Raw genomic sequence first — 25,841 nt, 5'->3', positions numbered from 1 at the left:
ATTTTTACATGAGCATAATGAGTGAATTTCCAAACAAAATGTAAAATGTTAACCAAATGTAAATAGCTTATGGCATGCAGGATAAGGAATTTTGTATATATTAGCGAATTTCCCTATAGGGAAGTAGCTATTACCTTAGGTCTCATGGCAAGACCTAGGCCCGGGACCGATCTACTTTTTCATTTTGATTACCCCAGAGGCCAAAAACACCATTATTATACTGTATTATAGTGTACCTATTACTGTATTACTATATACCTATAGACTGGGACGGGTGGCAACTACGCACTATCCGCAGTACTATCCTGATAATTAGACCAATTCGTATATACTAAGGAAAAAAGTGGTTCGGATTCCACTATAAATCTGTAGGTCCCTTAGTCGCCATTAGCTGTTTAGGCTATTAATTAACAGCTGTGTCTAAGGAATATGTCGACCTTAGTCACTAACAAGACTACAAGATCGCGCCACTCATCATAAACTCATCTCCGATCTCCATTCATACTTGGCTTAAAATACCTTCGTTGTATGGTCGCCATTTCAAAGAAAAGTATAAAGAAAGTATATGTAAAAGTGGTTTATTCAAAGTTTCAATATTATATTTAATAAGCTTCGATGGAATGTCATCCCATCCGGCAGCTTAATTGCCTCTTTATAGTTCTCACAACATCGCAGAGTTCTCGCTGACATGTCTCAGGGAGAAAACCTTATCTGTGGCGTAAATGGCGTCACGACCTCGGCTGGCCCGTCCGTCTTAATTGTACTCGCAAGTTGCGCGCCAACTGAGGCAAAGTAGTTATTGAAATTTTCGCTGACAATTTTTATTGTGTCAGGTCACAGAAAACAGCTGTAGCAGAGTCACCGTGCGCGCAGAAACCCTCAACTGGGACATTTTCCTTTCTACTTGGGCGGCCCGCGACCTCATTCACAATGTTCCAGAACTTTCTTGAGTCACCGTTAGCTTAATCAATTTTAGTGTTATATAACCTGTATTTAGCTTTCTTTATCAATTATATTAATATGTTCCGGTATCTAGTAAACCTTGTCCGCAATGCGTGCTGAAAGGATGATGTCGGAGCTGCTTACTTAACTTATCTCGATAGCGTACCGGTATTGACTTTAGGAGCCCATTTTTAGTTATCCATGGTTTTAGTTTAGAGGCTTTGGCTGATTTATTTTCAATAATTGTATATTTATCTAAAATTTGCCCTAAAATCTTATTAAACATTTCTGAAACTTCGTCCACGTCTACCGAATTTAATTCCTATTGTTCCAATTGGATGAATTTAGTTCCACGCCAATGCTTTGCCAATTGATTGTCTTTGAAGTACAATTTTTTATTTCTATATTTTTCGACCTGGTGCTTTGCAATTCCAGATAGGTTTTAAAATGATCTGTTATTTCTGTCTCCAACACAGCCGAGGAAGCTGTGAAAGATGGTGGCAAAGTTATGAAAAAATGGTCAATGCATGTCTTACTAGCAGGACGTGTTACTTTATCAATGCAAGCAATGAATCCTAAGTCGGACAGGATATCGAGGTACCGCTCTTCTTGTGAGTTAAAATTAGTTTGAATGATATCGCAATTCAAATCCCCTGCGTAGACATTTATCTGAGAACTTATTGTGTTAAGTTCTAAAAATTATTTCAAGTTGTCGTTAAAAAATCTGTAAAGATGTATTCGGACTACGGTATACACAAAGCAGGTTACATGTACGGTAGCTCCGGCCCAGTCGAAGGTCAAGGACAAGCTCGTAGCCACGTCAGCAAGCAGCTGATTGCAGGACACTGATAACGAACGAGTCATCGATGTAGACAACGATACCGTCACTTTGATTCAGATTGTTTATAGCTTCTGAAAGTATTATAACCATGCATAAGATCACCCTGATGATTCAACCATGCTTCCGTTAGAATAATACAATTAAATCTACATTTAATACCTTGCAATAAAACTAGAAATTCGTCAATGTTTTTACCATAACTTCTTATGTTTTGGTGTAATATTTTAAAATCATATATAGCATTACAGTTGTTTGGTTTAAATTATAAGAGTTGAAACAATCAACGTTAGTAATTACATTGCAATGTATGAAGGGGTTGGTTGCTTCGTCCATCAAAGCTAATTTATTTACTAAATTTAATGGGTTATTGCCGTCCGACTAGCTTAAATTGTGTATTTAGTGTCAAAACATCAGCGTTAAGAGGAATTTAAACAATCTGTGTTTAGAGCGACATATAAGAGAGTGTGCCATGAGACATTAATCATCAATTATAACATAGTAAAAAATGAGAATCGAAAAAGTATTCTATGAGCTAGATTATTAGCTAAAATTTAAAAATTCATTGTTGTTTATTGTCTAACTTAGCTTAGGCACTAAACAAACTTTGGTAAACGCAATCACATGATTATTACAATAAGTGTAAAAGTTAATAGGTAAACGGTTCAAATAAGACATTACGGCAATAACAGCCTGTTTATGAATATGTACAAATGTTTCATACAACAGTTGATCTTTAGATTTTTAAATAAAATAATCGAAATAGATTAACACTTTTAATTAATTTACATTTCCTAACAGGAACTCATATAGCCTATTCTAAGTCATTTGACAAACACTTTTTATTTTTCTTTAAACCGTATATCATTGAATTAGTCACTTAAACGAGATTATTGAAGTCATAATAGCTGTAAATGATTAAATTAGGAAGTTTTTCAGTTACTCTCAGTTACCAATGACAAAGGGACAGGATGAATGGTCTAAGATGAACTGACACAATTAAAAATAGTAGATCAATTTGTAATTAATCCTACTACATCGTTGAGCAAATGCAATGTGTTTTATTAGACAACTAGTTATAATTTTACCATAGAAGATTGTTTTTCTACTGCAATTTTTACGGTAAGAGATAGAAAGAAAACTTAAATACGTAAAATGTTTGTTTAAAAAGGACATTTCACATTATATTTAACTACCTGGCCCGACAGACGTCGTCCTGTCCTAATGTAATTTTATGTCAAATGCTCGTTCATTTTCAAGATGAGCTCGTTCGCTGCGCTCACTTGCCTTCAGTTACATTTTTTTATCAGAATTTATTTTTCATCACTCCTTAACGAAAGTAACTATTTTCGATAACAGCTGATATCAATGAAAGTAGTCGTTTCCCAAGCTCTAATTTAGGGCGAGGGAAAATCGATCAGCTGATTTTCCCTCGCTCTAAATTTACTTTCCCTCGCTCTCAATTAGTTCTCCATTTATTCACTACGCGCGCCAGTGTTTTGTTACGGTTTAATTTAATGATTTTAATCAGCTGTATGTATTTTTAAAAGTTGTGTTATTCTTTTATTTTGATGTTTAAACAAAATTTATTGAGAAATATACGTAGGTTTCTTTTTAGAAGATTTTATTTTATTTTGATGTTCAATCAAATTAATTGAGAAATCAAATTGTTTTAATATACTGAGGTCTGCTATTCTGTGTTTGTGTATTTTTGCGTCGTGATGAAAAGTATCGTTCATAACTCGTACCGAAAGTTATTATCCGGCACTTGCTCCATTATTCCCGTCCTGAAAATAGCTCTCATTTACTCGGCTTCGCCTCGCACGTGAAATTGGGGTTCCCTGTGTGACTCACACAAAAACTTGGGCGCGCGACGGAAAATGCCACTTTCGGTCCTAGTAATGAAATATACTATTACAATCTGGTCAAACAAATATGAGAACAATAAGTAAAACATTTATCAAAACAATGTCAGGAAGCAAGCACCTGTTCATCAACAAGTCTTGCCAAAAATTGGATCAATCATAAATATTTACAGAAATCTGTAGCTTAGGTCCAGCACATGCATAACACTTTTTAATCTGGTAATGCACTGACTATTGTCCAGCAGATTAACAGCAAGACTGTTCGGATGATATTCTAATTTTTCTTGATACTTTTTGCTAAGGTCTGTAATTTCTTCTTTCACTGATTTAATTTTGAATTCATTCCTAATTGTAGTGTTGGATACGAACCAAGGTGCGCCAATTCTTCTCAGCGTCTTAGCCTGAAATCGTTCAAGAATTTCGATGTTGGATTTGCTCGAGGTCCCCCAAAGTTGAATTCCGTATGTCCAAATTGGTTTGATCATAATTTTATACAGTAAAATTTTCTTAGCCAATGATAATTTTGAATTCGTACCTAGTTAGTAGCCAATTGAGTTTACAAATTTTTAATTCCATTTGCTGTCTCTTGCACCAGATATGAGATTTCCAATTTAATTTTTTGTCAAGAGTTAGACCTAAATATTTTACACTGTCTGCCTCCGTTAAGGCTACATATTATTAATGGTTACTGGAGGATTGTACTCTGTTCTCAGAGTAAAAACAATATGTTTTGACTTGTTTTCGTTGACTTTTATCCTCCACTTTTTAAGCGAATATTGGAGTTCAGTCAAGGCTTATAAGAGTTATAACAATCAACGTTAGTAATTACATTGCAATGTATGAAGGGGGTGGTTGCTTCCAGAATTGCCTCCAAGGAACAACATGTAATATTGAACAACATAATGTAATATTTTATGTTACATTTGACAACAAATATTCGTAAAAAACAAATGGAATAGAAACCTATTTGATAGCTCTCATTTTTTATGCATAGATTTGTTTTTAAAAGTTAGGTTATCATTACAACAGCTGTTTCCTTAATTTAATTTAATCAAGAAATGACAAACATGGCATAGTAAACAAAATAAAACATTCTTCCATAAGATTAACATGTAAACTGCAAAGGGCCTTAGGACGCTACCCTTAAGGGTTTTTGAAACGGAAACAGGCTATTATGTTATTCTAGTACCTAAGGAATATCCCTGTAAATTTTCATGCCAATTGGTCCAGTAGTTTTCTAGTTATAAACGCTGTAACTAACACAACTTTCTTTTATATATTTCTAGTTGGCCCGACAGACGTCGTCCTGTCCTAATGTGGTTTTATGTCAAATGTTCGTTCATTTTCAAGATGAGCATGTTCGCATGGCTCAATCACGTCTTGGTTGAAGTTCGTTCGCTACGCTCACTCACCTTTTGGTTGCAAATTAGCTGTTGTCATAAATTGAAAAAAATAATAGTGCTGCACCCTGTTGGTAAACCTATTAATTTCTTAATGCTATTGAACATCATAGAATTAAATTCTTTAGTTGAACCAGCTGTTAAGAATCTTTAATTCCATTTAAATATGAGTACTCATAAGGTTAACGTGGGAAACTCCAGAGCCACTGGGGCGGAGCCCTTTTGACGGATCTACACCAAACTTCACACAAACCATCCTTGAATAATGCTTAATAATAACTGAAAGTTTCATTACAATCTGTCGATCGGTTTCGGAGTCCACAAAGGACAAACAAACATACATACATACAAACAAACATACATTGGATATTATATCTATAGAAGATTTGTTATAGGCCTAGCTTGCTATTTAACAGTTTTGAGTTTTCAGCTTTCTAGAATTAGAAAATAACATGGAAAATGCCCTTACTACAAGTTATCTTAAAGAGTAGCTCATGAATAAGATTGGAAAGAAATTTGGCGCTGTTCCGTTCAGTAGTTAGGGTATTACGGTAGTTAACTTCATAGTCCTTTTGTAAAACGTTTTGATCCACCCTGTAAATACGGTTAAAGATAATAAAATTTGTTTGCACAAAAATGATCGGGGTGATTAGACCTTTAAATTGATGTATCACACAACCCATGTTTATATTTGAAAATTTCTCAAAAAGCACCCCTACCCCCCAAATTGGGCCCTTTTGGGGCATTTTTCAAAATTAAAAATTATTTTATTGGATTTTGCATGTCCAAATTAGGGGGAAATGTGAACAAACAAGTGTTAAACGCCTTACCTTTGCACACAAGAGATATGGAAAGTTTTCAAATGAACACCTGTATATTTCAAATAAATTTATGATTGAAAACACTTTAGATGGATACCATATTCATCCTCAAGCTAAGTTTGGCCTAGGTAGCAAGTTTTAACTAGGTACCTTCTTACACGAAAAAAAAAACAGTATAACGAATCATAATACAAGTGTAACAAATGTCAAATTATTGTAAAGCCTTCAAACGGCAGAACACATATTATATACACAAGATAGTTGATATAGCATTGACAAATTTGAAGGATACTGCAAGCGCCGTGAATAGAAGTCGTTCGGAGTTAAAAAAAGAACGACTCTCATTATACTCAACTGATCTGTTCAGCAAGAGCTGTTCACCTTCAATTTGAATCTCCCGCTCTTTTTCGATCTGTTTTGCTTGTCGACATTTTGCGTGTCGATAAAGTGGGAAAATTTACACAACCGTCCCACATAACAGACATCCCACATAACCGACATCCCACTTTACAGACATCCCATATTACCGACACTGTCGACATTTTGAGTTGTCGACAAAGTGAGACTATTTCAGTGTCGATCTTTTGGGATGTCGATAAACTGGGACCCCACGTATGATACTACTTTGACATTTGCAAAGGCAGACGACAACTACATCTACCACCGACACTCACACTGTCACAGACAGCTGAAATATAGAAAACGTGCCATTACTATGACGTCAAGGAGCGTCCCGTGAGCCTTGCGGGAACTCGAGTTGGTACCGCTATCAATCAAATCACTCAGGCAGTGTGGCAGTGAAACTGAAACACGTAGAACACTAGCTACTTAGCTTACTTCTGTTACTTTACTGCTTAGCACAACTAGCGCTTTAGAGAACACTGCTGGCTGACACTGAGCAGAAGAACCAAGAACAGAACAGCGACCAGCGACCTGAACCTGAACTAACATCATAACCAGTGTTTCCATTTGAGGGATAAAAATCCCTTTCTAGGGATATTTAGGGCCTTCGAGGGATTGAAAAGGGATTGAGGGATAACTAGGGATAATCAGCGAAATTGAAGGATTTTTTTAGATTTTCTAGGGATTTCAGGCCTTTGACATTATAAAATTGAAATATTGATAAAATAATACATTATGGCTGTATTTCAACAACGTTAAGGACCTATTTTGGCTAATTTTGCAAGGTATTGATAACACATTGATCATACTACTTTTTCCCTAGGTTTTGGTAACAAATCGATTGTAGCATAGATAAAAGATACTCCTCAAGGAGTATGTTTTATCTATGGTTGTAGGTAGTGGTAGTGACGTAGTGTTTCAAAGTCGGAACACGAACACACAAGGGGAAGAGTAACAGCCAACACTGCAAGAAACAAGCAAAGGGCTGGAGTCGGCCGGTGGAATGGAATGGCGGATCTAGATTACTGTAATTTGTTACTTTCTTAGTAGCCCTGTGCCCTGTGTCAATGTCGAATGTTTGTTTTCGTTTTGATTTTGTTTGCCGGTGATTTCTGTGGTGTTTTTTGGTTAGTAAGTAACTTGGTGTAGGTGTAACCTTTTCACCAAGGCATGGTGGCCATGTTTGAAAAAGACAATTAAGTTTGAAATTTGGACACTTGAGTAATATTTTTGAAACAATTGTAAATACTTATAAATAAAAATTATTAGTTTATACGTTTTAAAAATAACTATTTGTTTCATTTTTTTAGTTAATTAATCTTGTTTTGTACAACATAGACAGTTTTAAATCATGGCTACCTTTAATTCCAGGCTGGAGGCCGCGGCCTTCGAAGTGGCAACGTTGTTATATTGCTTTGGTTTTCGATTCTATAATATTATGTTTTATTTCCATGTTAACTTATAGGGCGTCTTGCGCTAAACAATACTACGGTACTTGCAGCGTTGCCAATTCTACTGGGCCGCGGCCTGCCTGGAGTTAAAGATGGCTGTGGTTTTAATGGTACAAAAATGTTTTTTATATAGTATTACTTTATAAATAATATGGGATATTGAAGAATACTATCACCAGTTACCATATTTTAGGTGGCTATGCATGATATCCATTGGTATTGCTGCAAAAATAAAGTTATCTAGATTTGATGAAGAGGGATAATTGGAGGGATTATTAGAACACGGACTAGGGATAACTAGGGATTTTTTTTACGTTGGCTCAGGGATATTTTTTTCTTGCGGATGGAAACACTGATCATAACTCGAGTCGAGAGAGTAGAGGAAGTGGAAGATGATCTCTTATCTCAGTGAATTTTAGAAAATTTGTTCTATAATATTATTACATTTAAGGTGTAAATTTGTTTGTAAACCATGGCAAAGCTTGTTGACGTTTACAGAAACAATGATCAAAAACTATCACGAAGACAACTTCCTCTACAAATCGATGAAAACCTCACGGTAAGTTGTCCTGATTTCAGCTACGGAAGGTAGGTGGGTCCTCTCCTGGATGGAAAGTTGGTCATGCCTGCTTGGCTTGGTTTTGTAGTTCCTCGAGTTTTTTTTAGCATAATCTATTCCAACAATCGAAATAGGTAGTTTATTTAAAAATTAAAAGGTCTAAACCTACTTCTGATGCAGTCAGGTGTGCTGTCAAGAATAATCTTGTCCTGAATGCTGGCCTAGTAATTCACCCTAAACCAATTAATCATTTCTTTTCGGTTTGATACTACGGTTCTTCCCTATGCTTCTTACTAGGCCTAGTCAAATACCTATCAGATAGACGATTGGCCAAGATTTAGCTTTTAGCAGGACAGCAAGACAAATTGTTGGTTAGTATAACCACAGACAAAAAGAATTAAATATAGACCGTCAGCTGTGCTGCGGTTACCATAGCTTCTGGCGCACACCGCTTGGAGCGCCATGTAGTTACGGCGTACGCGCTACGTAAACTACAGCGGTGTGCGCCGGAACCTATGGTAACTGCAGCACGGCTGACAGTCTATATTTAATTCTTTTTGTCTATGGTATAACGGAGACACAACAACTTAATAGGCCTAGGCTAGGCTTAAGTTATTAGGCCTGGAGGCCTAAACTCATTAGGTTGATGAATTAATGACATAGGCCTAAGTTAACTTTCATGCCACAATCCCTTGGATTTGTGACAAAGATTAGTCAACACTTAGGCCTAACCTACGATGTATTAAAGAGTTAAGGGAAATTATTTAGATGGGGGTGACCAAGCGTTCTATAGTAAGTTATATATAATTGGAAACTAGATTTTAACCTGAAAATAATGGTGCAAAAGTTTTTCTGCTGCCACAAAAACTGAATCTAAGTTACTACGTTTTTTAAAGTTTATTAAGTTACTGTAATGCCTCTTGTCGGCTGGTCTCTGTTGCCATAACTTTACTGTGAATTGACTGACCAATACAAACATGAACGATTGAAATTGAAAGGATCGTCTAGGGAAGAAGAAGAAACCTAATACCGTAAAATGAGGTGACTTGAGGCCTGTGGGGTGACTTGAAACCATAAGCTAAAAAAAGTTTTAAACTTTTAATTTTGTACCGTAATTAACTTACTAATAAATTAGGCCTACTTGTACACTTCAACTTTTTTTGAAGCCTAATAGGCTACCTTGGGGTAGCTGCTTCAATATGGTATAATAATATCTTCAATTGAAACAAAATTGAATGTAAAAGAAAATAAAAAAATTTAAAAGCAAAAAAGTTTCCCGAAAATTTTAACCCGAATAATATTATACTTTTTTTCAGAACAACAACTCTGTGAAACCTGTGGCATTTTTTTTCTCTTTTTTCAACTTCTCAAATTACATTATCAGCATAGTTTTATCTCTTATCTATTATAGGATTGTCATAAACCTCGTCGTATCAAAACTCAACATAATTTTCATGTCGTCGGGGTGACTTGATACCGCATTGGCTGTAGGCTACATGATAGATGCCTTTCTTACAATAGCCCAATTTTAGTTTCTGGGGAGGACTAAAAAATAACTTCAATGTCAATGAGTGGCCCAAACCATTTTAAATGACTTACCAATCCAGATGTATGCTGGTATAACAAATGTGATAGAAAGAACCATTAAACCTCCATTACCCATTATTAACGTGAGGGGAATGTTCGCAGACCTCGAGATGAAAAAATTTAGGCTGAAGGACAAAATCAATGAATAAATGTGTTTAAGAAGCCCTGTAAATATTGTATATAATGAACAATTTAATTAAGTTACTTTAAAGCTGACAGTTCTTGAATATTTGAGAAAGAAACATTTTTTAAATTTAAACCACTTTTTCAATAAGTATAACTGCGGCGACGTGTTAAATTGCAACATTTCACTAAGAAGAAAAAAATGTAAAATAAGTAATTAAAATTTTGGTTATTATTTTGTTTGAACACACGACTCTTCTAGTTTATGTTAAGGTACCTAAGTAATACTGTGTTTTGGTCCAATATTATATTTTACAGATTTTTTTATAGGTTTACCAACAAACCCCGCGTTTTGGTTTATAATTTTATTAATAACTTCAGTAATAATTATGCTAAAAATATATAAAAAATATCAAAATATTCAGAACAAAAAGATGGACTCAAATCACCCCTTAAATAAGCCTAATATTGTATTACATTGAAATCACATGCAATCATATAGGCTGGTATCAAGTGACCCCACTTGCAGGGGTGACTTGAACCGGCAATATTTTTTTTTTCTTTCACTTGTAACCATGGTAAAAATATATTACTTTGTAAATAGTTAGTATAAGCTAAGGCTGTAATAAGTATATAAAAATATTAGTTCTAATGTGCTTAGTTACAAACATGCAATGGTGTAAACTTCAAAAGTGGTATCAAGTCACCCCGTTTTACGGTATGACGGAGAGTAAGTTTATACAAAGAGGACAAAGAGGCATTTATAAATTCAACTGAGCGTTGATTATGAACTACTTCAGTGCTTATTTAGACATGTGTAGGTTAGGTGTTATGCGGACTCGTGACCGTATTAAGTGTTTTGAAGTTCGGTTAGATTAGGAAGGTAAAGTTTAGGTTATAATGAATCGAGTTGTTGATTTATTTTATCTCCAGATTGTTTATGCACTTTGTTAAAAGTAAGTAGGTACTACAAACACAATAAATAATAGCCTAATTTCAAAAATGTGTGCATTTTTGAAATGATTATTTATTGTGTTTGAAGTACTTTTTACAAAGTACATAAACAATCTGGAGATAATATAGGTAAATCAACAACTTGATTCATTATAACCTAAACTTTAACTTCCCTAATCTAACCTAACTTCAAAGGACTTAACCCTTTGAATGCCATGCACTTTTGCTGTTTTCTGTGCGAGAACGGCCAGCTGAGTTTTCTGTGTGTAACCTTCAGCTGCCAGGGCTATTAGCCATATGACAACCAGAATTGCCAGGCCAAATCATGTGATTTTGCAATGTTTAAAAAAAAAAAAAACTATAACTTCCCATATAATATGGATAGAACCTTATTTCTTTTATGTTTTAAAGATAAATATGTGCTCTAAACAATGATATATATTTCAATGAAAACTGGTCAAAAATTGTTGTACAACTAATAAAATTATATAGAATAAAAATTTTAATATAACATATTTATTTTTTCAAACTATAAAATTTGGTCTAAATTACACTTTTAACTCATTAACCAATACTATATTTCGATTTACTATGTTGTTTTGTCACAGTACACCAATTTTCATTAACGTTGACCAATAAATAATAATAAAAAAATATTTTAGAAAAAAAGTAGCGTTATTGCAAAAATCTGTCATTATAGGCCTACACCCTAAAATAAACATAAAACTCAATAGTGCGAGGCATTTACATGTGGTTTTTTGTATTTTTTATATTCTTGTTGCTGAAATATAATGAACGTTTAGTAAAAAATAAAACTTAAGGAAATAAACAACATAAAAAAAAAACATATTTTACTTACATGTAAGTGAAAGCGGCTCAAGAACTGGAGGACAAAAGTTTGGAAACTCTTGAGGTAAGTTCACTTAAAATCTTGAGAAACACTAAATAAAAGTAAATTCACAAAAATAAAAATGTCAAGTCAATAAAACGTTTCCTTAATATCTACTATTTACATATATTGTACATTTTTGTTTCTTTTTTTCGAACTAAAACTTGCAGTTGTGCAGCGTGACACAGTCCAAGTGCAGCCCTCTCTTACACTTGACGCAGACAGTCCTGGAGCGCCTCCTCTTCCCCTCTTCGTTTTTAGATCCACTACATTCAATACAATCCTTTTCCCTTTTTCCATCTAACTTTTCCACTCCACACGTTCGATTTCCTTGCGGCGCATCTCCTCCTCCGTTCTCACCTCGTGCTTGATTTTTTTCTGAAAGCCAAACATCTGCTAATGATTCAATGACAGCTATCTGGAATTGTAGCCTGGACATTGGTTTGTCTGTGTTCATCTTATAAATTACATAGCTGTTCAGGCCCATTCTTCCAAAAATGTTAAATACCATTTTATTCCAGTGCTTCATTGTCCTCCTCTCTTCCAAATAAGTGTGCAACATCTGATCTGTGCCGTCGATGCCCCCCATCCCATGATTATATTCATATACAATTTGGGGTTTGTTTTTGATGATAACTTTTCCAGATCTCCTAATTGTATATCTTACATTTTTGGCTTTGGCATTAGTTGACATTATTATGAACTGTGTCCTATTAGTCGGTTTTTCCCTATATGTCATCTGTAGGATTGGCCCTTTTCGGACGTACACCTTCTTCTCTACATCATATTTCCCTCGAAGCTGTCTGGGAATACCTTTTCTGCCATTGAAAATAAACGAATGTTCATATCCACGGTCAACGTCATCAAACACTTCTTCCCAATCACTACTTTCTGGACTTTGTGGACGAATTTCTGGATGGCTACCTCCTCTATGACGGCCCCTACCACGCCCTGTAGCTCTTCCTCGTAGGTTTGAACAGCCTCTTGAATTAGTTATAAATAGGAGGCATTACAGGTGCCGGATCATCTGCATCCTCGTCAGAGTCATCCAAATCAGGTCTTGAAAAATGTCCATCCCTGGAGGTCCCGGGGAGGTCCAAATCAAAATTGATTCTTGGACGAGGCAAGGATAGCTGGAATCGAGGCCTTGGAGTAGTTCTTGGGTCATAATCTGGGTCCTCGTCTGTGTAGTCGACCATTTCATCACTACTCCCTGACCCAGAAGAGTCAATGTCATCTAGTAATTCGACATCAGTATTGTCATTGTTGACATCATTCACATTCACACCACTTTCACACAAATCGCATATAAGCGTTCCCTCACTTACAGGAGAATGTGGCCGTTTATTACTAGGCCTATTCATTTGGAAACAAACCACCAGTAATGCTCGGGAAACACACAATACAATACTGTATAAACAAACACAAGGCACGCTGGTCTACATAAGCCTAAGCCATAACCTAACATCCAAAAGCATAATAATAATAAGGTATTCCCGCTAGATTGACAAATCACATGTTAAAAAAAATTGGTTCCACGCAGTCTGAGAGCGGCAGACAGCGTGACGCCCAATGCCACAGCCATCCATATAACCTCAACAATCATGACTTTAGAATGCTATATGAAATTAATACGCTCTTTTTTCGTTTACCAACGCATATTTTTCCAACTACTACAACTCTTTAGCTTTAATTTGAGTTGTGGTAAGAACGTTTACTGGTAAATATGTGTTTGCTACAATGAATTTACAAAATGCCGATTAGATCGGCGGCGGGCATTTCTCGCGCAGACTGGCATTTCTCGCGACGGAAGGTGATGCCGATCACATCGGCAGTTGGCACTTCTCGGGATGTAATTAAAAGCCGATCTAGTCGGCTTTTGGCACTCAAAGGGTTAATACAGTCACAAGTCCACATAACGTCCAACCTACCAACCTCACATGTCTTTTTCAACTTATAAACAAATTTTAAACTGTACGAGAAGTTTGGTTAGGTTAGGTTAGAATAGTGTCAATTTGTTGTTTATTCATTTTATTAAAACTGCCACTACACTATTATCCTTATGGGACATAACGGTTACATGGTCAAAACCTAAGCTAAGCCATTCGGTTAGATGAAGAGGAGAACTAAATGAATTCCTTCTTCAATTTTCATAATCCAGGCCCCAGATCCAGATTAAATATGTCCGAACTAGAGGTGTTTATTAATGTTAATTAATTTTAATCAAATAATACATAAGTTATAGCCTACTTCAATTAACATAATTACCTTTCTAAGTGTGGGTTGTGAGGATAATATTTACATTAAAATGGCATATAATCAATCAATAAATGTGAATTGTGCTATTAACTTTAATTTTACAGTGTAAACATTGTAGGCTAGTAAGTGCAGATTCAATGTTCCTAATAAAATATTAAAATAAACTTCAAAAAATCGTAGTAAATTTAGTTTTTTAGCAGCAGAAAAATTTTTGCACCATTATTTTCAGGTAAAAATCTAGTTTCTAATGATATATAACTTACTATAGAACCATAGCCACCTCTAATACAAGGCCGCGACGTTTGAACTGGCAACGCCGCACTCACCCGCCGCCTGAGTCCGGCACTCGTGCTAGGCTATAAACATCATTGAGAGTATTGCTGCTCTGTATCAATGAATCAAAGTATTTAAATTATATATTTTAATGGATTTTAGGGCACGGTATGGTAAAATAGACAAATTAGATTCTAGGTTTTTTTATTTAGTGAAAAATTGCAACATACCACAATATGTCTAAAACTAAAAATACTAACATAATGTTTTTGGTTGCATTTATCGTATTGTAAGTACGATAAATGTGGAAATAGATGGACTTTACATATTTCCTTTGTTAATTTGATAATCTATACTATTATATAACAATCTCATGGTGTCTGTATGTGTGTTATTCAATATAGTAAAAACTACTAGACAGACTGGGCTTAAATTTTACAAAATACAGTAGAACCTCTTTAATCCGAACCCCTGTAATCCGAACGTCCACTAATCCGAACGCCTCATTGCTGTACTCTATACAGAGAACAGTAGTTCTTCATTGGATACTGTATTTATTGGTATACGCACCGTAATTCTATTGTAATGTACCGTACTGTTTATTCCCTATGTTTACTACTGTATTAAATAAACACTGTACTTTACTTTATAAAGCATTTTTCACTTTCCGAATTGTTATGTAAAAACAACAATATGTTCTGTAATCCGAACTATTCAATAGTCCGAACTACCCCCGGTCCCAATTAGTTCGGATTAAAGGGGTTCTACTGTATAGCATATAGCTAGTATACCAAGAATGGTAATACAATAAGACTGACTAACTTATTGCCACTTCAATATTTGTAGAGACTTTGGGATTTGTAGAGACTAACATCTAACAATTTGTTTGAATAAAATTAATTTTCAATTTTTAATAGGAATATTATGTTTTAGTCTACCTGAGAAAACCATTAGTTAGCGACAACAAAATTTTAAGTTTTCATTTTGAAGGCATACTGACTATAAATAATTTATTTTCTTTGAATAATTACTAAGCAAAACGCTTTTCATTTTGTAAACGATTTTAGAAGTTAGGCCTCCATATGGCTTTCCACAATATTAATAGAATTGTTTTATCACATCAACATTCAGACTGGAGTCGGAGAATATGATGCTTTAATTGTTAGATGGTGTAGTACATATTTTTTACTAGTAGGCCTACTTAACAGAAACACCGGTTTATTTCTTCGAAGTGCTAGTTATTTAAGTTATTTTAATCACTTAACAACAGCTTTTATCAATAGATAGACAAATAAACAAGGAAATAGTACGGCTTTCTCATACCTAAAACTCGCTTCTTGCGTGTATATTTACATGAATCATTGTCTTATTCTTATGTTGTTATTTTTTTACAAATTTAAGTTCATATTTGTGAAAATGTTTCACACAAAAACGAGAATTGTTTTAAGATGTCTAATTTGACTGAAGAATAGCAGGAAGCTATTGTTGCTTATGCGGCGGATCACGTAGAATCTTAGAACACTGTATGTATTATTCATTTTTAATTGAGCTTTCGTAATTATTCTTGCATCCAGGCACATCACATCTATCTGGCATGCTGTAGTAACAAGTTCAATGTCATTACTAATGATTAAGGGTATTAGAAACGCGATTATGTACGTCAAGTACGCGACTCCTCCATTCACTGTAATGGTAAGACGACCGCGCATCAAGACACGGATGCAACGTTGCCACTTTTCGCTCGCCGCGGCCTTGTATTAGAGGTGGCTGTGATAGAATGCTTGGTCACCCTTATCTAAATAATTACCTAGCTAAGTTAACTGGAATGTGCTCTCAGAGGCACTTGGTTTATGTAATGTTTTTGGTCCAAGTTAACTTAAGCTCCTCCCACTCCCAACTGGTAGAATAAGGCTCACCATGAGTAAAGTAAACAGCGAATACTGGACAGTTAAGGTTAGGTTAAGAATTAATCTGTAAAATATAATTTTAGGTACAGTAGTGGGGCCTATTCCATGATTTAATTTTCAGTGTTTGAAGTCAATAATAGCCTAGTAATATATATTTCCAGAAATTGAGGCTGTAGCTGCTATGTCGAAAACTGATGTTTTGAGATAACTTAATCGCTGTTTAATTTTAGAGGCTATGTTTGGCTGTCTGCCTTGGCAGTCGTCTATGCTTAAAGGGCCTGGTGGCACAAGCTGACTTTAAGAGTCATAGCTAAACAAAGAATAAAAACTGAAATACACCAATGCAAATTGTCAAAGATTAACTTATAGGTACTGAAAGACACAAGGAAGCAAAATACAGCGATTTTCCTCTCAAAGGATCTGTCCTAAAGTTTTACACAAAAGGTCTTGTTTAGGTTATGTTTGGCTGCTGTCAGCGTAGGCACTTGTCCATGATGCTGAAAGGGCCTAGTGACACCAGCTGGCTTTCAGAGTCATCAGCTACAGCCTCAATTGTGTTTTTTTCAACCAGTACCAAATATTTTGAAACTGCCTAATAGGCTACCGGATTCAAATTTCCTTATACCGGATTTTTGCCGCCTAATACTTTACCGAACAGCAATCCTGCCGGCGCTCAGGAAGCCCAGAAACGTGTTGAAGCAATTTTTATTCTCATTTAGGCCTAATTCTTAAATTACAGTTAACTCTTAACCGTCATCGTATTAACCGATAATCGGATTATCCACCTTTGATCGTAAAATAATACAGTTTGTTCTATTCGACCATGCTTTGAGAGCAGTTCGGTTTAACCCCCGCTTTCTAGGAATCTCGGCATTTCCGCTCCCACGCTGGGCGATGAGAACTAAACCATACTCTTATCTCCACAGGATATGACTGAGAATAAGTTATTTTGTATTGATCACCAAAAATATAGCATAGGCCTATTATCAGTTTATTATCTTTGTGGAAAACTTATAACATCGTAAAGTGCATTACGATTTTGAGAACTGATTATCTTATCGCTGAAGTAAACAAACAACACAACTTGTAAGGAGGGCAGGGAAGGGGGGTTAACAACTCCAAGGTTAGGATAGTTTTTGTGCCTCGAGCCTCCAGTGAGAGGCTATACCTAAATAAACATCCTGTCTTGCAACAAAATAGTTGCTTGTATCTTTAATCTCGACAAAAGGTTCTGTACCTGTACTGAATTACGATGGATTTGAAAAGCATAAATTAATATATTACAGTACTAAAGTTATTAAAATATGAATTTTTATTGACTCTTGTCTAATATAATATATTCTACTGAAAGTAGGCCTATTTGGCTTAACCGTGTTTTGTGTTTATATGTGACTTTTCTATCAATACGAAAAAGGAGATAAGAGTAGTTTATTTTATAAATAATGCAAGGATGACTTCAAAATAATGATTATATAATTCCAAATTAATTATGTTATAATTTTAGGGATTGCCTGTATTAACCGACCTTTTGAGTTATCCGACCTAGGGGGTTAACATTAGGGTCGATTAAGAGGGGGTCTACTGTATATCTCATAAAAGATTTAGCACATTGAAAATAACAAGGATTTAAATCATGGTTGTAAAGGGGATGATCTCACTAGATCAGCTGGTATTTAGGCATTCCCAGGAATGTGAGTCATGTACGTATGGGGATGGGCTGAGTTGCCCTCTGTATGCTTTAGCGAATTTCCCATATAGGGAATAAACTATTACGACAGTAGGTCTCATGGTAAGACCTGGACCCGGGACCGATTTTTTTTACTTTTTCGTTTTGAGGTCACTAGAGGTCAAAAACACCATCTGTTCAAATTCACATATCTTATCTTACTTCTTACTTATATTGTAAACTAGCTGTACCCTCGGGCTTTGCCCCGTTTTACTTCATAAGTGAGCTCGTTCGCATGGCTCAATCACATCCTGGTTGAAGTTTGTTCGCTACGCTCACTCACCTTTAGGTTGGAGCTCGTTCGCTTTGCTTACTTGCCTTCAGGTTAGCTCGTTCGCTAATCGCTACGCTAACTCGCCTCCAGGTTGAAGTTCGTTCGCTACGCTCACTCACCTTTTGGTTGCAAATTAGCTGTTGTCATAAATTTAAAAAAAATAATAGTGCTGCACCCTGTTGGTAATCCTTGTAACTTTAATGCTATTGCACATCATAGAACAGAACCAACTTGTTTAATTGAAACAGCTGTTAAGATTCTTAATTCCATTTAAATATGAGTACTCATAAGGTTAACATGGGAAACTCCAGAGCCACTGGGGCGGAGCCCGAGAGTCCGATCAGAATAAAAACAACTTAGTTTTCCTATTTAATGCCTAAAGAATCAGTGTACCAAATTTCAGCCTCCTAGGTAAATGGGAAGTGGGAGAATTAGTGATGAGTGAGTCAGTCAGTCAGTCAGTCAGTGAGGGCTTGCCTTTTATATATGTGAAAGTTTGTGTGTTTGTTTGTGTGTTTGAAGTTCAATCACGCATAAACCACTGGACGGATTGGGCTGAAATTTTTCATGATGATAGCTTACATTCCCGATTAACATATATAGCCATATTCTTATCTCAAAAATCCTTTCGGGCTCCGCCCCAGTGGCTCTATAATTCCCCATGTTAACCTTATGAGTATTCATATTTAAAGGGAATTAAAGAATTTAGTCCAAGCTGTTTCAACTAAAAAAGTTAGTTCTATGATATGGTAAAGCATTAAAAAGTTATAAGATTTACCAACAGGGTGCAGCACTATATTTTTTTGCATTTATGAAAACAGCTAATTTGAACTAAGCAGCAACAAAAAACTGTGATTCGCAATGAGAACTGTCAAAGTAGGATTGTTTACAGTTATGTTTATGTTTTTCATTTCATAAATATCTTAATTTGTGATATTTTGCGAATTGTTGATAATTTATTTTTCTCTATTGTTTAGGTGAAGTGGTAGAACATTATGGCTATGGTAGATGTGTAATACTATAGAATACTGTAAATTTAAAAAAGCAAATTTTATCGAACTGTGTCCTCCCTTATTGCTACGCAAAGCTTGAGTATAACTGCAATAAGCATTTTATACTTATATTCCAACCCCGTACGAAGGACGGGTACTCTGCTAGTATATCTATATATGTCCTTTAGCACGATAACTCAAACAAAAATTATCCGATTTTGATGAAATCTTGTAAAAATGTGTAAACCTACATAATATTTAGTCAAACAAGTTCGCGAACCAGTATTATTGGAGCATGGGACCGGGGGGTTTTATGGGGTAAAAAAGGGTTTTTCCTTTTTTGACCCTAAAAACAAAAAAAATGTTGCAATTTCTTTCTAAACCATTTTGTAGAGCTTAAAAAGAAGAAATAATTTAGTATAACTTATTAAAGCTCTGTTGTATGGCTAACGGTCACAGGGAAAATAGAAAAAAGTAATTTAAAATTCCCATGTTGGTTTTAAATGTTCCCATGTTTAAATTTCCCATGTTGAAATTCTTATGGAGAAAATGAAAACTGTTGCAGTTGATTTTGATAAAATTAGGCAAATTTATTTATTTCACCCTATAATATTGACATGTGGTCAAAAAACACTTTTTATCTTCCCTGTAGCAGCAAACCTAAGTACTTGTTAAATGTAATGTTATTTAAATCGGGAATAAAAAATATATCTTATTTATAGAAATATTTTAATGAAAATGTAATCAGATAAGTTGAAATTCACTTTCTCTGCAGATTTGCTGCGGCAGGGGTATTTTGTATATTTCAATTCAATATAAACAAGGACAGAATTATGTCATGGTTATATACTGTAGGAATGTGGAGGGGCTAATCATGGCAGGTAAGTTCGTATTTCGGAATGGCATTCCCAAGAATGCAAGTCATGGAAGGGGCGATGAGAGTGTGTCGGCTCTGGTTTGTTATTTGATAAATAACGTTTAATAAGCTTTTAAGGAAAATAAAGTCAAGCGGGGTAACTATGGTCAAAAAACGCACATTTTCATTTGTAACTTTGTTAATTCTTAACATAATTCTATGTTCATGGTATATATTTATACCCGCAATCTTGTTGCTTATTGGACATTATAGAAAAAAAATTAATCTGAAAGGAGATTGGAGAAAAAAATCTTTTTTGGCTGACCATTGTCACCCCGCGAGTGGGGTGACTCTGGTCACACCTATTAGTACTGCATACACTCTCTTTACTAATATGGGGCTGGTCCTCCCTTGGGAAAATTTGGAATTTTCAAAAGCCGTTTGGTGACTTTCTAATGCAATTTTTAACACCTAAAGCCGTGCCCATTTGTCCGTAAGCTCCCGTTTCACCTATCTTTTGTCATGAGCAAATAGACATTTTAAAAATTAAACTATGGCGATTGCATTCATGAATTTCAAAACACACTGTATACTATGGCCATATCCTCCTAAAAGCCTCTAGGTGACTTTCTACAGCCAGTTTTAACGTCTAGAACTGTGTACAAAACCTCCCATTTCCCCATTTATCTATATATTAATAGGCAAGCACGTTTCTTTAAAACCTTTTTTCTCAGCTCGTGTGCATCATAGGGAAAATCTACGCATACCGTTAGAAAGATATTTTCCTGTAGAAGTGCAGAATCCCTTTGAAACTTGAAATAGGCTCCTCAAATATAAGCACAAAAAATGGATTTGAAATTAAAAAAAAATTAACATGGGCTTTATGGGTTGCCATGTTGGCAACGAAATAACAAAATATAAACAGAAAATCAAACCAAATGGAATAAATTACAATCACATGTTTTATTTACAGCATAAGCCTGTAATCCCCATGTTTAAGTTGTCACCAGTTTTATTAAAATTAAATTCGTCGTAGTTAATGTGAGCCACCAGCCGATTGCGCTGATCTAAATGACTAATTTCTGTCGGATTCTCGATGTTTTTTACCAAGTAAAACTTATGGAATGACTTATTATGAGCTATAGAAACTGTTATGACCCATCAACTTTGTCAGCAACAAAAAAATAAGGTAGAAAATAGAATTTAAGACACATATTCGGTGACTGGCTCACACAACTATGTGTTTAAAAAAGGATTGCGACAGCTGGTCCATATAAATGGGATGTCTACTTCAGTATCCAATAGTCAAAACAAGATTACATGTTTTTGGTCGAGTTTTCGACCAATGGACGACCACTAGTTTGTAATGAATAAGTAGACATTAAAAAAAATAACTATGATGATTGCATTCAGAAATCTCAAAACATATTGTAGGCTACGGCCATATCCTCCTAAAAGCTGTTTACTGACTTTCTAAACTGTGTTCAACTGTCCAAAAACCTCCCATTTCCCCTGTTATTTGTCTTTGTCATGAGCAAGTAGACATTAAAAAAATCAAACTATGTCGAACTTACATTCATGAATTTCAAAACATAAGCCTACCGTAGACTACGAAGCTATATCACCTGAAAGCCGTTTGGTGACTTTTTAAAGCCATTTCTAACGGCTAGAACTGTGCCCACCCTAGTGAAAAAAACATTAGAGAATCATTAAAAAAATACGTAGTGATACGTAGTTGTAATTGGGCCAACTAGACATCACTACGTACTTAGTGATATCATTAGGTAACGTAGTGATGTATGATCATTAGGTAACGTAGTGATGTCTAGTTGGCCCAATTACAACTACGTATCACTAGGTAATGTATGATCATTAGGTAACGTAGTGATGTCTAGTTGGCCCAATTACCACTACGTATCACTAGGTAATGTTGAGTGATCTTTTGCATAGTGATGTCTATTGATTTTGGCATGGTGGTGACAAATGATGTAATCAAATCTCGTCAGACATCACTTACTTATTGTCTTACTCACCCTAAGATAGTCAAGAAGATAACATGTTGCTCTTAAGTAACACTTACTACGATCAGTGTCATGTAGGATAACATGTTGACCCTTACACAGACATAAACTTGTGATGATATAGGCAGAAAAAAATTTCTAGAGACAAATTTCTAAACTTTTATCAGTAATGTAGTAACAAAGGTAGCAAAAAGTTAAATATGTGACTAAGATTGCACAGTTAGGGCCTATAGTACCTACGTACTTTGATTCATAAAACAAACAGATGGGTTTTGATAACAAAAATCATCAAACCCTGACTATTCGGAAGATTAGTTACAGACACGGTACATGACAGTTCTGTCCCCATAATTTCAGTTTAGCAGGAATTTGCTCAATAAAAAAATTATATCTTTAAAATGAAACCAAGCTAAATAAAATATGTTGATTTAAGAATCAGAATAAAGTTTACTTTTGTTTTTCATAATTAGTGTTTAACTAGGCCTATTAGGGTTAGGATTTTTTGGTGATTATGACATTTTTTGTGAGATATAACTTTTCACTGCAGCACAACGCAGGACCACCTCGTTTTCTGTTGGTGGAGGACCTCCTCTCGAAAACGTTCACAGAAAAGTCCTGAAAAGGCATACACCGATAAAATAAAAAATGACCAATCAAAAATATTTTGAAATCTATATAGGCCTACAGTAGAGTCCCGCAAACTCGGCGTAATGTGGATTGGAAGGGTGCCAAGTTTGTGAAATGCCGGATTATTGGGAACTAGGGTTAAAAATAAGATCAATACAATTTTAAAGCTTTTTAACCGCCTTTTTTATATAAAAAGCCAGTATTAAGTAAGTGATCAGATATAGTACAACAAATCCTTGGTAGAGTTGTGAATTATATGACTTGACCTGGCTTGAGTCAATGTTTAACTCGGACACAAAAAAATCACTAATTATCTTAGCCAGGTGATGGCCGAGTTTTCCAGACTGCCGGGTTATCGAGTGCCGAGTTAGCGGGATTCTACTGTATTGTCAACGCACCAGAACAAAAATTCGGCTAACCCATTTATTACAGAGTGAATAAGAAATTCACGCTATTAAATACTAAAAGGGTTTTGGGCAGCAATTTATAGCAAAATTTTAACTCAAAAGTTGAAAGTTTGCCTAGTGGTCATTCATTTACTACTACTGGAATGTCAAATATAAATAAAAATTAATTGTATACCTACTACCTTCTGACAATCCCATTCACTGCTGATTTGCGATGCGTTTTAGTCAACACATCTTGATATCTTCAGGCATCCACAATAGCTTTGTCATAAATATAAAAATAAAACTGTCACTAGATACAATTTACCCAAAAATACATTTAACAAATAACAGGTAAGGCCTATTGTTGTAGCGGTGGCCCATTCCATGTACACACACAAATTAATTTTGGCCCAGAACTAAAAGACGTGGCCACCGGGTCTAATGCAGTTTATTCGTTAGCCTAAATGTATTTTTAGTAGAGTTATTTAGGCCTACATTAATATTTACTAGGGGTGCAGGTAATTCTTGGCCTACACCGTTCTGATTTTTGCTCAACAATTAAACGTAGCATAGCCTAAGCCCTATTATTTTGAATTTTAATTTTAATCGATATGGTACAGTAAATCTAATTTTAATTTTACTTTACCATATTGACTAAAAACTTATAATCGCTATTACAACCCGTTCCCATAACCTGACCTTTCTGGTTCACAAACTCATTCAAGTCTATTGTCATCTTTAGACACTCATATCAAATTTAATCAAAATTGGATCAAAACTACTCGAGTTACGGACACACACACATAACTTACATAGCAAAAAAATGCATTCTTAATACTGCCATGGATAGGTTGTATAAAAACTCAAAGAACAATAGGCTATGGCAACTGGAGACAACACAATGAAAAAGTAAATCGATCCCTAGGCCTTTCCGTGTCTACAGTAATAACTTATTCCCTATGGAGAAATTTGCTAAAGTAACTTACGCAAGTTAGCTGACTTCATGCAGATTGCAAAAGATAAAATAACTTATATCCTTCCTCCAGCCAACTTATATAGGCCTACTGGACAGCAATTTAGTAAGGAGTCAGGAGGATTTTTAGTCGTCTTCACTGCACCCAAAACAGACTTACTTCCACCAAAACTGCACAGGTATCTTGTCTAAAACAATAAGGAGGTTTTGTAAATTATATGTAAATGCATTCATTTTGCCTCTTAAAAACGCCCAATTCGTGAGCAGAATAATTCTTTCTCTAAGTTATTTAGATTAAAGCAGTTCTGCAGTTTAATGATTCGCCCCAAAATGGGCCTACAACATACAATTGATATAGACTAAGTATGTTAAGTTTAGCCTATAATTGTAGATTGTAAGTTTATACAACATTAGGCCTATACATTTGGTCAGGTGTACATAAGTAAAAACTGTAACTATCCTTAAAACCTGTTTTGAGGTTTCTTGTATTTAATTATTTGCAAGGTCTAGGCCTAATGTCCTAAAGTACTAACTTATAATCACTTTTATACTTACATGCTCTAAGGATTAAAACGTGAAAAGATGTAGGCTATGTCAATACTCAGTCACGAAATAACAACTCATAACATAATTGAAACTGACACAGAACTGTAATAATTTGAGGTTATCTTTCTTGTAGTCTTGATGTTTATGTAGCTTCCATAGTTGTTTCACTAACGTACTCAACCATAACGAACTAGGTGGTTGTCACTTATTAGATCTTGTATTTTTTCCCTCTAATAATTTTGAATCTGATTGCAAATAAATACCGAAATAAATAAACTCGCCGAGGACGGCTACGGTTGCCTTGGATCCTTTCCAGTCCTGAGTCCACCCGGCGTTGACTTGACAGTTGAATTTGAATGTTGTCGTCTGACTGACGTGACGGTCTGACTCCAGTTTAGTGTGCCAAGTCAAGTCCAAATTAGAGACTTAACATATTTTTAGTGTTATATTACTCTTGAAATAAATTAAATTTACGTTGTATTTGTATTTACTAGTAATAATAAATTATTTGCCAACCCTCAGAGTTTTACTTTTAAAATATATTCAACTTTAAAATGCATATGTCCCCTTCTTGAAATGTGTAGTATAGCCTACATTCAGAAAAATACAAAATGCTCTACAACTCTACAACCTACACTCTACACTGCCTCCCAGACTAAAATTATGATGTTATATTACAATTTCCAAGCAGAGATTACTTTTCAATTTTAAAAGATAAATATTTAAAAAAATATGTAGGTAGTAAATAAAAACTTACAGGACCAGTATTATTGAAAAAGACCCAAGAAAAATCTTGAATTTTCATAGTAATCTTACTTTTTTCCTAGCTCATAAATAAATAAAAATTAACTGAGTTCTTAATTTTAGGTAAAACTATTATAAAAACAATTTTTTTCATGTTTGGCAAAATTAAGTAGCAGATGATCACTAGACACTGATTTGAACTAATATCATTACACCCTTAATTGTATCAATAAGTAACCAAATGATATCATTAAGTAACCAAATGATATCAATGGATCACCTAATGATATCAATACTAAAGTCACTAGACGAACAGAGATCACTAGACATCACTTCAAGTTCACTGATGTCTAGTGACTAATGTCACTAGATTCTCTAATGATACCACTTGATATCATTAGACATCTATTGACATCACTATGT

The 25,841-nt window shown here is 35.0% G+C and overlaps 1 protein-coding gene across 1 annotated transcript in view; it reads left to right on the top strand.

Moving 5' to 3' along the window:
• The first annotated feature begins 8,094 nt into the window (after positions 1–8,094).
• LOC129004931 (gametogenetin-binding protein 2-like) overlaps positions 8,095–25,841 on the top strand; it is a 98,773-nt gene continuing 81,026 nt past the window's right edge. Inside the window, exon 1 of the mRNA XM_054433644.1 lies at positions 8,095–8,278. Within this exon, the coding sequence (XP_054289619.1) occupies positions 8,192–8,278 (87 nt within the window). The 5' untranslated portion in view covers positions 8,095–8,191. The remainder of the gene's footprint in view (positions 8,279–25,841) is intronic.

This window comes from Macrosteles quadrilineatus, unplaced genomic scaffold, assembly GCF_028750875.1.
Source record: "Macrosteles quadrilineatus isolate MER2022 unplaced genomic scaffold, UCM_ALF_1.0 Scaffold_13__1_contigs__length_4303367, whole genome shotgun sequence".
Classification (NCBI taxonomy): domain Eukaryota; kingdom Metazoa; phylum Arthropoda; class Insecta; order Hemiptera; family Cicadellidae; genus Macrosteles; species Macrosteles quadrilineatus.
The sequence above is the reverse complement of the archived record's forward strand: the minus strand, read 5'-3'. Positions and strand labels throughout refer to the sequence as shown.